Below are 13939 nucleotides of genomic sequence, written 5' to 3'. Positions count from 1 at the left end.
CTCCTCATAACTGATCAAAAAACACAGGGGCTTTTCATTTACTGATTTTACTGACTCTTGACTGAATCAAATAACATTCTCTCGCATCATGAGTATTTTTCTAACTCGCTGTTCAAAGTGATTTATGGTCAAAAACAGTTTAATTTCATACGATGGCATTTCTCCTCAGGCTTAGTTTGAAAGTGTCTCAGTGCTTAGTCTTCAGATCCTGAAGGTTTGACGAGCCTATGGGATGGTGTCATTAGGGAATGGAGTTATTAGAAAATGTCAAGGAAAAACAGTGCTAAAGAATAAGTAGCCTGTTCAGAATGGGTACTAGTTTAACCACAAACCCTAGTTTAAATTTATTGCCCTATTAAACCTAATGCAGAATTCTCAGTGGAAAATGTTGCTCACTGGGCTATCTTGTCTCTGAGGCCAGAGCTCATGGGTTCAAATCCATCTTAAAGATTTGATTCATCATTCCAGCCCATTCTGTCAGAGTATTGAGGGAGTGCTGCCATTCTAATGTGTTAAGCCAAACCAGACCCCCCTCCTCCGCTGGATGTGAAAGATTCCCTTAAATTTTTCGAAGAAACCTTGCTAAACCTGTCTCCAAACACGTGTAATGTGGTCATTTTGTAGGATCTGTCCGTGCACAAGTTGATTGCTCTTGTTCCCTGCTTTACAACGGTGGCTACCCTGCAAAATTAGCTGTCAGGTAAGAATGGGCTTGCATTTCAAATCCTCAGGATGAGCCAAAATGCTTTACAGTCAGTGAAGTGTTTTTGAATTGTAGGGGTGTATGAAAAGCAGCAAGATCAAACTAACAGTAATTTGACAAGTGACGACATAATCTTGTAGTGATGTTGATTGACTGGTAAATATCAGCCTGGACACTGGGGAGAACTGCCTAGTTTTTCTTTGAATAGAGCCATGAGACCTATGATCACCTGACCAAGGAGTCTGAAAGATGGCACATCATGCATTTATGTGCCAGCCTGGATTTTGTTCTCCAGTCTTTAGAGTGGGGTTCGACCTACAACCTTCCTACCCAAGTGAGAAAGAGACAGACACCCATATTTATTTTCAAGTCCCTTGTCCTTCCCAGTGTCATCACCACCTTCAGCCCTCAGCTCACCTGGGGTACATCTCCAATTCTGCCCCTTGTGGGTCCTTAATTCACATTTCTTTATCAATGCTTTCAATTACCTGGGCCCTAAACTCTGAAATACAGCGAATTTCTGTCTTCCCACCTTCAAAATGATCTTTTACCAAGCTTTTGGCCATTTGACCTGATACATCTGCCGAGGCAGATAGATGTTCAGTTTTAGGGCAACGTGGTGTCTCAGTGGTTAGCATTGCTGCCTCACAGCGCCAGGGACCTGGTGACTGGCTGTGTGAAGTTTGAACGTTCTCCCTGTGTCTGCATACGTTTCCTTCATGTGCTCCAGTTTCCTCCCACAATCCAAAGACGTGTAGGTTCGGTGGCTTGGCCATGCTAAATTACCTATAGTGCCCAAGATGTGCAGGCTAGGTGGATTAACCATGGGAAATGCAGGGTTACAAATGGTGGGTGGGAGGGGGAATTGCTGGATGGGATGCTGTTCTGAGGCTCGGTGTGGACTTGTTGGGTCAAATGACCTGTTCTGTCATTGTAGGGATTCTGTGAAATGAATTTTCTCTCGACTGCAACATGATTTGTTCCCATGTTTAAAGGTGCCGTACGAATGCAGAGTTTTAGCAAAACTTATTGTGCATAAGCCATCATCAATAATTCCTTGCTCTGGAGCAGTATATGTGTTTATAATTGTGGCTGTTGTTAATATCATACTGAATGGATTGTGCTCCTGTAGGAGTGTATGGTTGACGAGGATTGCAGGCAAGACCATTTCTGCTGGGTCGATGTCTTGGAGTCGAAATGCTTTCCACAAAGAGCACAGGAGGAGGTGAGTGCTGTCAGTCATTGTGGCTCTTTCACATTTGCTTTGGGATGTGGGTGGGTGTTGCTGGAGTTCCTTTACCCTGAAAAGGGGATGGTGGCTGTTCTTAAGTTGCTGGCAGTGAGCTAGACACCACTTTGAACCAATATTGCTGGTGTAGACTTGGGGTTATGTACAGGGCCGGACTGAGCAAGAAAAAAATCTCCTTTCCGAAAGGCCATGAGTGAACTGGATGAGTTTACATGATTCTTGTAGTTTCATGGTCACTTATTTTAATTAAATATTAAAAATAAAAACAAGTTCAAATGTTTAAATTATCGATCTTCACTGGAATGCTAGTTCGTTCATAAAATCTACAAGGAACGATGGTAATACAGTAGCGTCTCAACTTACGAGCTTAATCCATTCCGGGACCCGGTTCACAAACCGAAAAGTTCGCGAACTAAATCGATTTTTCCCATTGCTCGGATAGCGTAAGAATGCTCAGACATAGCAACGAACACTGTTCACAGCGCACGCGCCAAAGACTAACTGAATGAGATCACGCAGAGCCCGAGAGCTTTTGCGTTCAACAAGTGCGTAGCAAAGCAGAACAATGAAACCACGCGGTTGCACACGGGCTTTTTGCGCTCGTACCTTCGTCCGTATCTTGAATTTCGTATATACAATGAAGCGTGTCGAGGTGCTACTATGTAACCAAGAGACAGGCTATTCAGCCCAACTATTCACGGTTGTTAATAACATTCCATATTAGTCTCTTTCCATTCCATTTGCTTCATATTAGCTTTTCATCACACCTTTCTATTTTTTGTGTTTGTCTGATTTTCTTTTGAACTGAATGTGATATTATCAGCGTCGCCCACATCCCAGGAAGGAATGGTTCATCATCAGTATTCAGAATGTCTTTGTTCTAGAAGTTGATTAGTTGGATGTTGACTGTACATTTTTGTTCTGGATTTCTTTAGAATTGTACTCGAGATGGAGAATGTGATTCGGATTCTTTGTGTATTTGGGGACAATGCAAAAGAAGTGCCATGAAAGGAGAAACTGGCTCCATCTGTGATAAGCAACAGGATTGCAGTGGGAACCTATGTTGTGCCTTCCACACCCGTGAGTTACAAAAAATAATCTGATTCCTTCCCCATGCTACTACAGCTGGCCTTTTCTAAAGTGTGCAAGTGCGGGGTCATATGGTCAGGTTTAGCCACCCACCTGATATCCAAAATACTATTTAGCTTAAAACATGGGCCTGTTTCTCTCCTAATTTAAGTAAGCAATTTAAAGTTGTTTGTTTTTTCCAGACCAGTTTTCAAGGAGTTGTGAAGTTTCCAGCCCAAATAGCAATTAAATTCCTGTAGGTCTCTGGCTGTATCACCTTAGAACATAGAACATTGAAAAATACAGCGCAGTACAGGCCCTTCGGCCCTTGATGTTGCGCCGACCGAAGCCTACCTAACCTACACTAGCCCAATAACCTCCATATGCTTATCCAATGCCCGCTTGAATGACCATAACGAGGGAGAGTCCACCACAAATACTTGCAGTAATTTGGCTCTGATTGGCAACTGGCGGTATCAACTTGCAACAATTGAATTCTGGCCTCAGACTGTGGTAACTTACTTTAACTAAACCCTAGTGGTGAGAAAGGGACAGGTCAACCCTAAAATAAACTTTGTATGTTTGCTTTTAATATTTTTGTGAAGGATACTAGAATGAAGAGATACAGTTTAAAAGTAAGAGGTTTCCCTTATCAGGTCGAGATGAGAGTTGGTTTTTCTGAGGGTGGTTAATCTGCAAAATTCTCTTCCACAGAATGCGTGGAAGGCAGAGTGATTGACTACAGTGAAAGTTGAATGCAACAGAATTCTGATAGATGAAGAAGTTGAGGGTTATGAGGGCCAGGGAGGAAGGCAGACTGTCCAATCAGCTGTGATGTTATTAGATTAGACTTACAGTGTGGAAACAGGCCCTTCGGCCCAACAAGTCCACACCGACCCGCCGAAGCGCAACCCACCCATACCCCTACGTTTACCCCTTACCTAACACTACGGGCAATTTAGCTTGGCCAATTCACCTGACCCGCACATCTTTGTGACTGTGGGAGGAAACCGGAGCACCCGGAGGAAACCCACGCAGACACGGGGAGAACGTGCAAACTCCACACAGTCAGTCGCCTGAGTCGGGAATTGAACCCGGGTCTCCAGGCGCTGTGAGGCAGCAGTGCTAACCACTGTGCCACCGTGCCGCCCTCAAATTGAATAGTAAAGAAGTGAATGACCTATTCCTAATGCCAAATCCTATATTCCTATGATTATGCCGTTTGTGATTCATAATGGGATGTGTTTGAAAATATTTACTTCCTTTTAATAATACATAATAGAAAAATAGGTTTGCTCATTTGGTAGTTGTTGAGAGAGGTTGGAACACTTGTGAAATAGCCTGTTGTCCTGAACCATCATTGACATTGCAGACACAATGTTGCTGTCACAAAGTCTTTATTAATTTCACTCAGATCTCTTGTTTCCTGTGTGTACCCCACTGCCCACCAAGGGCCAACTCTGTCGTGACCTCACACTCCGAAGTTTGGATCTCATCACCTGGGAGATGGAGCCAGATGGAGCTTTAGACCACTGTCCCTGCGCCAAGGGGCTGGTGTGCCAACCTGAAGGGTAAGTGGCTGTTCACTATGATTTGATTTTACAGTTTTTACAAAATGAATGGGCCTGACGATTACTCCCTGAAAACCCAACCAGAGTAAAAGTCTTTCTGGATTTGTCTCCTGCTTTTGGAATGTATAAGTGGGCACGTTTGACAATCAGGCACTGGTTGTAATCACACGACAGTATAATTACTGTCACCATTTACAACCTACTGGTTTTTGGCATAAGATCTTTTCTATCTCCATAGTAATAATGGACTGCAGTTGCTGGAAATAGAGTCATAGAGATGTACAGCATAGAAACAGACCCTTCGGTCCAACCTGTCCATGCCGACCAGATATCCCAACCCAATCTAGTCCCACCTGCCAGTACCCGGCCCATATCCCTCCAAACCCTTCCTATTCATATACCCATCCAAATGCCTATTAAATGTTGCAATTGTACCAGCCTTCTCCACTTCCTCTGGCAGCTCATTCCATACACGTACCACCCTCTGTGTGAAAATGTTGCCCCTTAGGTCTCTTTTATATCTTTCCCCTCTCACCCTAAACCTATGCCCTCTAGTTCTGGACTCCCCGACCCAGGGAAAAGACTTTGTCTATTTATCCTATCCATGCCCCTCATAATTTTGTAAACCTCTATAAGGTCACCCCTCAGCTTCCGACGCTCCAGGGAATAGCCCCAGCCTGTTCAGCCTCTCCCTGTAGCTCAGATCCACCAACGCTGGCAACATCCTTGTAAATCTTTTCTGAACCCTTTTAGGTTTCACAACATCTTTCATATAGGAAGAAGGCTAGAATTGCACGCAACATTCCAACAGTGGCCTAACCAATGTCCTGTACAGCCGCAACATGACCTCCCAACTCCTGTACTCAACACTCTGACCAATAAAGGAAAGCATACCAAACGCTGCCTTCACTATCCTATCTAGCTGTGACTATACTTTCAAGGAGCTATGAACCTGTACTCCAAGGTCTTTTTGTTTAGCAACACTCCCTAGGACCTTACCATTAAGTGTACAGGCCCTGCTAAGATTTGCTTTCCCAAAATGCAGCACCTTGCATTTATCTGAATTAAACTCCACCTGCCACTTCTCAGCCCATTGGCCCATCTGGTCCAGATCCTGTTGTAATCTGCGGTAACCCTCTTCGCTGCCCGCTACACCTCCAATTTTGGTGTCATCTGCAAAATTACTAACTGTACCTGTTATGCTCACATCCAAATCATTTATGTAAGTGACAAAAAATAGAGGGCCCAGCACCGATCCTTGTGGCACTCCACAGGCCTCCAGTCTGAAAAACAACCCTCCCCACCTCCCTCTGTCTTCTACCTTTGAGCCAGTTCTGTATCCAAATGGCTAGTTCTCCCTGTATATCGTGAGATCTAACCTTGCTAATCAGTCTCCCATGGGCAACCTTGTCGAAGACCTTACTGAAGTCCATATAGATCACATTTACTGCTCTGCCCTCATCAATCTTCTGTGTTACTTCCTCAAAAAACTCAATCAAGTTTGTGAAATTTGAAACAAAAACAGAGTACTGGTGAGATTCAGCAGATCTGGCAGCGAGTGTCGACAGAAAACAGTTAACATTTCGAATCGAGTGCAAATATCATTCTGATAAGGGGTCACTTGACTTGAAATGGCGGCTGTCCTTTCTCTCTGCAGGTGCTGTCAGACATGCTGAGTTTTCTATGCCTTTTATAATTGAACATCTTAATCCCCTCAGACTTTAAGTTGTGCGTGAACAAGTGTTGATGTTAGCCTGTTTGGGCTCAGTTAGTTTAGTTGGCTGAATGGCTGGTTTGTAATGCAGAGTGACACCAACAGCATGGGTTCAATTCCTACACTGGCTGAGGTCACCAGCAAAGTCATGCTTTCTCACTCTCTTCCCTTGCTTGAGGTGTGGTGTCCCTCAGGTTAAATTCACCACCACGTGACTCTGTCTGAGAGGGCAGCTGTATGGTCCCCTGGCAACTTTGGCAACTCTACTTGTCAAGAGGGAAAGAAAATAAATTAACTTCCTTCTTCGAAGTAAGAACAGAGTGTCAGCCTGGCTTAGTGAGCCACCAGTCTGATCTGAGTTGGGGGTTCATAAATTCCAGTCCCACTGCAGTGTCCATTACAGGTAAACCAGGCTGACATTCCCAGCACAGTACTGAGGGAATGTTGCACTGACAGTGGTACACAGGAACAGGTGTAGGCTGTTCAGCCCATCAAGCCTGCCCTGCCATTAAATATGATCATGGCTTATTGGACACCTCATTGCCTTTTATCCATCCCATCCACCTAACCCATTACATCACAATTTATATCTTTTTCGTTGAGCTTTGCATCATCTGCAAATTTGGCAGTATTACATTTTGTCATCACCTCAAAATCTCAGATATTGTGAATAGCTGAGACACAAGTACGGACTCTTTCAGTCGTCATCTTCATTGTGGGATTGTCAGACTCATTGATTCTGCCTGTTAACCAATCACTTGTCCATGCCAATGCATTGCCTCCTATCCTAGTGCTTTAATTATTCAACCATCCTCTTGGTGGGCGGAGTCTTTATCAAAGGTCACTGAAAATTTACATCTGCTACATCCATTGGCTTTCCTTTATCAATTTTGTTTTTAACATCTTGTCAAAGACAATTGCTCGTTTGGAAATCCATACTCAATAGGCATATTCAGATCATTATCAACCAAGTGTCAATAGACAGTAGACAATAGATGCAGGAGTGGGCCATTCAGCCCTTCAAGCCTGCACTGCCATTCAATATGATGGCTGATCATTCCTAATTAGTATCCGCTCCCTGCCTTATCTCCATAACCCTTGATTCCACTATGTTTGCGAGCTCTATTCAACTCTTTCTTAAATGAATCCAGAGACTGGGCCTCCACTGCCCTCTGGGGCAGAGCATTCCACACAGCCACCACTCTCTGGGTGAAGAAGTTTCTCCTCATCTCTGTCCTAAATGGTCTACCCCGTATTTGTAAGCTGTGTCCTCTCGTTCAGAACTCACCCATCAGTGGAAACATGTTTCCTGCTGCCAGAGTGTCCATTCCTTTCATAATCTTATATGTCTCAATCAGATCCCTTCTCAGTCTTCCAAACTCAAGGGTATACAAGCCCAGTCGCTTCAGTCTTTCAGTGTAAGGTAATCCCGCCATTCCAGGAATTTGTCTATCCCATCCTTTCTAGCATTTTCCTTACTGATACAAGACTGTTCCCTTCTCCCTCGTTTCCTCCTTTAGTGGGAATCTGTAGGAATCTTTCCAGATCTTAAAGAATTTTGGAAGACAATCACCAGTAAATTGACCATCTTTATAGTTACCTCCTTCAACACCCTGGGAGGTAGACCATCAGGTCGTGAGAATTTATCAATTCCATTAATATGGCCAATGCAATCTTGTAAATGCGAATTTTCCTTAAACTCTTCACTCTCATCCCTTGGACCCTTGGATCTGTAAATCTGCAAGATTCCTTACAATTTTCTCAGTGAAAACAAACAGCAAAGTAATTATTTAGCATGGATGTAGGTTTGCTCACTGAGCTGGAAGGTTCATTTCCAGACGTTTCGTCACCCAACTAGATAACTTCTTCAGTGGGCCTCAGGCAAAGCACTGCTGATAAGTCCTGCTTTCTATTTGTGTGTGGGTTTCTTTGTGTTGGTGATGTCTTTTCTGGCAGTGATGTCACTTCCTATTCTTTCTCAGCAGGTGGTAGATCGAGTTAGGTCCCATCTACCACCCCCGAGGAGGAGAACAGGAAGTGACTTCACAGAATGACAAAACGTCTGGAAATGAACCTTCCAGCTCATTGAGCAAGCCTACATCCAGAACTTCAACCTGAGCTACAAATCTTCCCAAACTCACTAATTATTTAGCATCTCGGCTATTTCTCTACTCTCCGTTTATAAATTCTCCTGACTCTGCCTGTGATGATCTTACATTTGATTTAGCCAAATATTTGTCGTGTTACAAACTGATAAGAACTTCTATAGCCCAGCTTTGCTTTTTGCTTGATTACATTCATATCCAACTCTCCCTTTACCAGTAACTTGATCTTCCTGTGTAGTTTATGAACTTTCCAATCTTCAAACTATTATTAACTTTATTGGTCTTTTTAAATCTTATGGAATCCTGAAATTCATTTGTATGCCATGGTTCCATGACCGTTTTTCTCGTTTGCACTTTGCTGTAAATCATGTATTTTCCCAAGCCAAGTTGGGCCTCATACCTTCATAATTTCCCTTATTCAAATTTGATTCACCTACTTCAAAACAAACTCCCTCACTTCCAAACTTGGTGTAAGATTCTACCATATTATGGTCACTGATCCCTAAAGTATTATTTCTAACCAGAATTAGCCCTTTTTCATTACATATTGCTCGGTATGCAATAGCATATCCTGTATCTGGCTCCTCAACATACTGCTGTAAAAATATTTTTTAAATTTGAAGACCAGTCAAAATTAGCCTCCATAGATTTCGTGGTCAATTGATTCATGTAATCTATATACAGATTAAAGTTAGTCACGCATACTTTACATGCATGTTTTACATGCTACGTGCTTTGCTCATCTGCTGAACTATTGGAAGATCAGTATTGTTTCCCTCCCAACCAATACTGGGATACAGGTCCCTTGTTCTGTTTCCATCCCACCAGTTTAATCTGCTATTTCTGCCATCTCCATCCAGTGTGATGCTGCCACCTCAAACCACCTCTTCTGTCACCATTCCAAAGGGACCTGTGAGACACCTGGGTCCACCCCAAACATCAGTTCCCCCCACAACACCTTGCCACACACCTGCAGCCTGTCTAAAGTCTACCCTTTAACTTTCTGTCCTCATAGTCCAAGGCTCCCAATAGATACAAAACAGGTATTTGCTTGTTTCTTTCAGTCTGGTTTACTGTATTCTGTGTGTTGTGGAGAGCAGCACAATGGGTGATCTTATTCCATAGTGCTCAATCTGTAGCATGGCCCTGACCTTTAATTCCCCATCCTGCTCTCCTGTTCACACTTTTGTCTTTTCCAGTGAAGCTCTGCAACAAGCTTAAGGAACAGTGCCTTCTCTGGACCGAATGTTGTGTTCAGAATTTTGCACCATGAACACACTCTGTAATGTGCTGGTCTAAATCTTGTCTGTCTTTGCGCTGCCATTTTGATCCCACCATCCAGTTTGGAAGCTTGAATTCTGTTTTGTTTATAAACAAATCTGAAATTGAAAAGCTGGTGGAAGTAGTGTTGGTGAAGCTGTTGGATTGTCTCTAACATCCGACTAGTCTAATAATGGGCTTTAAATAAAGAAACTTGCCATCCTCCCCTGACCTGGATCTGTTTATAAATCAAGTCTGATATCAATGTTAACTGTCCTGTGAGGTGGTCTAACAAGCCCCTTAGATATTGAATGGGTAAAAAATGAGGTCTGCAGATGCTGGAGATCACAGCTGAAAATGTGTTGCTGGTTAAAGCACAGCAGGTCAGGCAGCATCCAAGGAACAGGAAATTCGATATTTCGGGCATAAGCCCTTCATCAGGAATGAGGAGAGTGTGCCAAGCAGGCTAAGATAAAAGGTAGGGAGGAGGGACTTGGGGGAGGGGCGATGGAGATGTGATAGGTGGAAGGAGGTCAAGGTGAGGGTGATAGGCCGGAGTGTTGGAGACGTGGCGGAGAAGAAGGAATTGGGAATATGGGATGGAGTTTTTACAGGGGGCAGGGTGGGAGGAGGTGTAGTCCAGGTAGCTGTGGGAGTCAGTCGGTTTATAGTAGATGTCTGTGTTGAGTCGGTCGCCCGAGATAGAAATGGAAAGGTCTAGGAAGGGGAGTGAGGAGTCTGAGACAGTCCAGGTGAATTTGAGGTCGGGATGGAAGGTGTTAGTAAAGTTCTGCTCCCAGGAGGACCAGTTCCAACACCGCACAGCCCAGATGGCCTCCTCCTTCAAGGACCGCAGATTCCCCCCAGACGTGATCGACGATGCCCTCCGCCGCATCTCCTCCACTTCCCGCTCCTCCGCCCTTGAGCCCCGCTCCTCCAACCGCCACCAAGACAGAACCCCACTGGTTCTCACCTATCACCCCACCAACCTCCGTATACAACGTATCATCCGCCGTCATTTCCGCCACCTCCAAACGGACCCCACCACCAGGGATATATTTCCCTCCTCTCCCCTATCAGCGTTCCGCAAAGACCACTCCCTTCGTGACTCCCTCGTCAGGTCCACACCCCCCACCAACCCAACCTCCACACCCGGCACCTTCCCCTGCAACCGCAGGAAATGTAAAACTTGCGCCCACACCTCCTCCCTCACTTCCCTCCAAGGCCCCAAGGGATCCTTCCATATCCACCACAAATTCACCTGCACCTCCACACACATCACCTATTGCATCCGCTGCACCCGATGTGGCCTCCTCTATATTGGAGAGACGGGCCGCTTACTTGCGGAACGCTTCAGAGAACACCCCTGGGACGCCCGGACGGACCAACCAACCCAACCACCCCGTGGCTCAACACTTTAACTCTCCCTCCCACTCCACCGAGGACATGCAGGTCCTTGGACTCCTCCACCGGCAGAACATAACAACACGACGGCTGGAGGAGGAGCGCCTCATCTTCCGCCTGGGAACCCTCCAACCACAAGAAATAGACTCAGATTTCTCCAGTTTCCTCATTTCCCTTCCCCCCACCTTGTCTCAGTCGGTTCCCTCAACTCAGCACCGCCCTCCTAATCTGCAATCTTCTTCCTGACCTCTCCACCCCCACCCCACTCCGGCCTATCACCCTCACCTTGACCTCCTTCCACCTATCACATCTCCATCGCCCCTCCCCCTAGTCCCTCCTCCCTACCTTTTACCTTAGCCGGCCTGGCACACTCTCCTCATTCCTGATGAAGGGCTTATGCCCGAAACGTCGAATTTCCTGTTCCTTGGATGCTGCCTAACCTGCTGTGCTTTAACCCGCAACACATTTTCACCTTACATATTGAATGTAAGGACATTCATTCTGGCCGTACCAGTGCCTTGAATTAATTTTATAAAGGACCATATAAAGCTTGCCTAATATAGACTCTGATTACAGTCAGAAAGTCATATTTTAAAAAAAAATCAAATTTCACTAAGTTTCATTCAAAAGTTTCACTGATAAAACATTGAATTCATTAAAACTCTGACCACCCCTTGTTGAGCAAGTTTCTCTGGATTGAAAATTTCAAAGCATTTGTCAACGAAAACTTATACATTGAGCAACGTTGTGCATTTACAGAGCATTATTTACAGATAAATGGCTTGCTGTTTCCCAAAGATGACTTCTTAAAGTTCACTTATGGGATGTGGATGTCACTGGCAGGGCCAGTACTTATTGCCTATCCCTAGTTGGCCTTGAGAGGGTGCTAGTGAGCCACTGCCTTGAACAGTTGCAGTGTGTGTGCTGTAGTTTGACCCACAATGCCCTTAAAAAGAGAATGCCAGGATTTTGACCCGGCCACACTGAAGGAACGGTGATATATTTGCAAGTCAGGATGGTAAGTTATTTGTTAGGGAACTTCAAGGTGACGGTGTTCACATGAGGGTAATGGTTGTGCGTTTGGAAGGTGCTATCTGAGGAAATTTTGGAGACTAATCTTGTTGATCAATTGGCACATCGTGTTTTTAGTTGTAATTGAAGTTTATCATGAATGGCTACTGATTTATATGGTGATTAGGTGGGTGTGAATGGATCTGACATGTAGATCAGCTGTGATCTAGCTGAACAAAGAAGTAGACTTGAAGTGCTGAAGTGTCTCATTCTGTTTGTCTTAAGGTGCGACCAATGTACTAGACTTTGTGCTGTGTATAAAATGAATGGACATGATGCCACCAGATTGTTGAATTATATTTTTCTTATTCTTTCTGCCCCCTCCCTTAGTAACATCTTTTTGTCGGTGTGTAAGGAGTCTGACCTTGAGCAGAGGGCGGTCTCTGCAGACTTGTCTCAGTATATGGAAATGGAAGAGGCACCATTTCTTCAGCTCGTAGCCCTCGAAGGTCCTGGTGATGTGGAGAGCTACACCTACACAATACCAGATGTGGAAGATGTATGGGCTGTAGGACTGGATTCAGTGACTGATCTTTATAACAAGGAGAACCCAGAGAACCATGATGATCCCGACACCATGTGAGATATTCCACAAGGAGAGAGTGCCAGTGTAAGAGGGCAGGATCTGGTCAAAACCGCTAACATTTCTTTATCGTCCAAATCAGGGCTATGACAATCCCTCCATCACCTTTCTGTGCATTAGGAAATGCAATAAGCAACTAAAGGCTTAATAGTAGGTTATTTTTAAAATACGATGTGTAGTTCCACTTGGCATTCTGTCCACAGATACCATTTACAGCTTGCTTTAGTGATGTAGACTGTAAATCTGTCACAGACATGTTAATTTTCTGGACTGGAGGATGTTTACATGTCACACGGTTTACATATTTGGAGCATTGCAGAATACATTTCCGTTGTGAGAATTGAACACTCCTCAAATCTGGTCTGCCCCCTCAAGTCAGTTCCAATTTTTTTTTGAAAAATATTCCTAAAAACAGCAAGAAACCATCAGGTTGTGGCTTTACCTCGCTAAAATATTTTCACAAGTATGTAACTATTAATCAATAAAAAGACACCTTTTCAGTTGTGACATTGGATGATGTTTTGGTGTATTATTTGTAACAATTCAGGAGTTGACCAGTATGTCCCTGCCATTATTTTTGCACCACATGAGCATCCTTGCACCTTTCTATTCCTTCAGCATATTCTTCGATTTGTTTTTCCCTGTGCATCTGCATTGTTGAAACATGTTGGTTTCTTAGCGAGCTGGACAGGATAAATGTGGAGAGGATGATTCCCCTCATGAGAGAGCCTAGAGCCAGAGGGCATAGTCTCAGAATCAAGGGGTACCAATGAGTTTCTTCTGAGGGTTGTGTCTTTGAAGCTCCTTGGCACAGATAGTTGTGGGGGCAGGGTTCTTGTGTGTATATAAGGCTGAGAGAGATCCTTGATCAGTAGGAGAATCAAAGGTTACAGGGAAGGTGCAGGAATGTGGACTTCAGTAATGTCAGATCACTTGTGATCTTATTGTATTGTGGTGCAGGCTGGAGGGGCTAAATGGCCTATTCCTGCTCCTATATCATGTGGTCTTATGATCTATTCAGCTCAACAACCCCACCCCTTCTGTTTACCTCAGATTTGAAAAAAATGCCTGTTTAAATTACCTTATAACATGCATCACCCCTTTATCTGCCCATCTGATCAAATTTGTGTGTGCAGTGAACTCAATCAAACGACAAGATTGATAAAAGATTTTGTGATTTTGACCAGCGCGAAACTGGGTTTGTTTCCCAG

The 13939-nt window shown here is 44.2% G+C and overlaps 1 protein-coding gene across 2 annotated transcripts in view; it reads left to right on the top strand.

Annotated features, from left to right (window-relative positions):
- LOC132824235 (dickkopf-related protein 3-like) overlaps window positions 1-13235 on the top strand; it is a 36695-nt gene extending 23460 nt beyond the window's left edge. For both annotated transcript variants that reach the window (XM_060838550.1, XM_060838549.1), the window contains 4 exons: window positions 1836-1928; window positions 2888-3032; window positions 4435-4591; window positions 12476-13235. In XM_060838550.1, the coding sequence (XP_060694533.1) occupies window positions 1836-1928; window positions 2888-3032; window positions 4435-4591; window positions 12476-12728 (648 nt within the window). In that variant the 3' untranslated portion in view covers window positions 12729-13235. The remainder of the gene's footprint in view (window positions 1-1835; window positions 1929-2887; window positions 3033-4434; window positions 4592-12475) is intronic.
- Window positions 13236-13939: the final 704 nt, after the last annotated feature.

Source organism: Hemiscyllium ocellatum, chromosome 18, assembly GCF_020745735.1.
Source record: "Hemiscyllium ocellatum isolate sHemOce1 chromosome 18, sHemOce1.pat.X.cur, whole genome shotgun sequence".
Taxonomy (NCBI): Eukaryota; Metazoa; Chordata; class Chondrichthyes; order Orectolobiformes; family Hemiscylliidae; genus Hemiscyllium; species Hemiscyllium ocellatum.
This window is presented reverse-complemented; position numbering and strand designations above follow the sequence as displayed.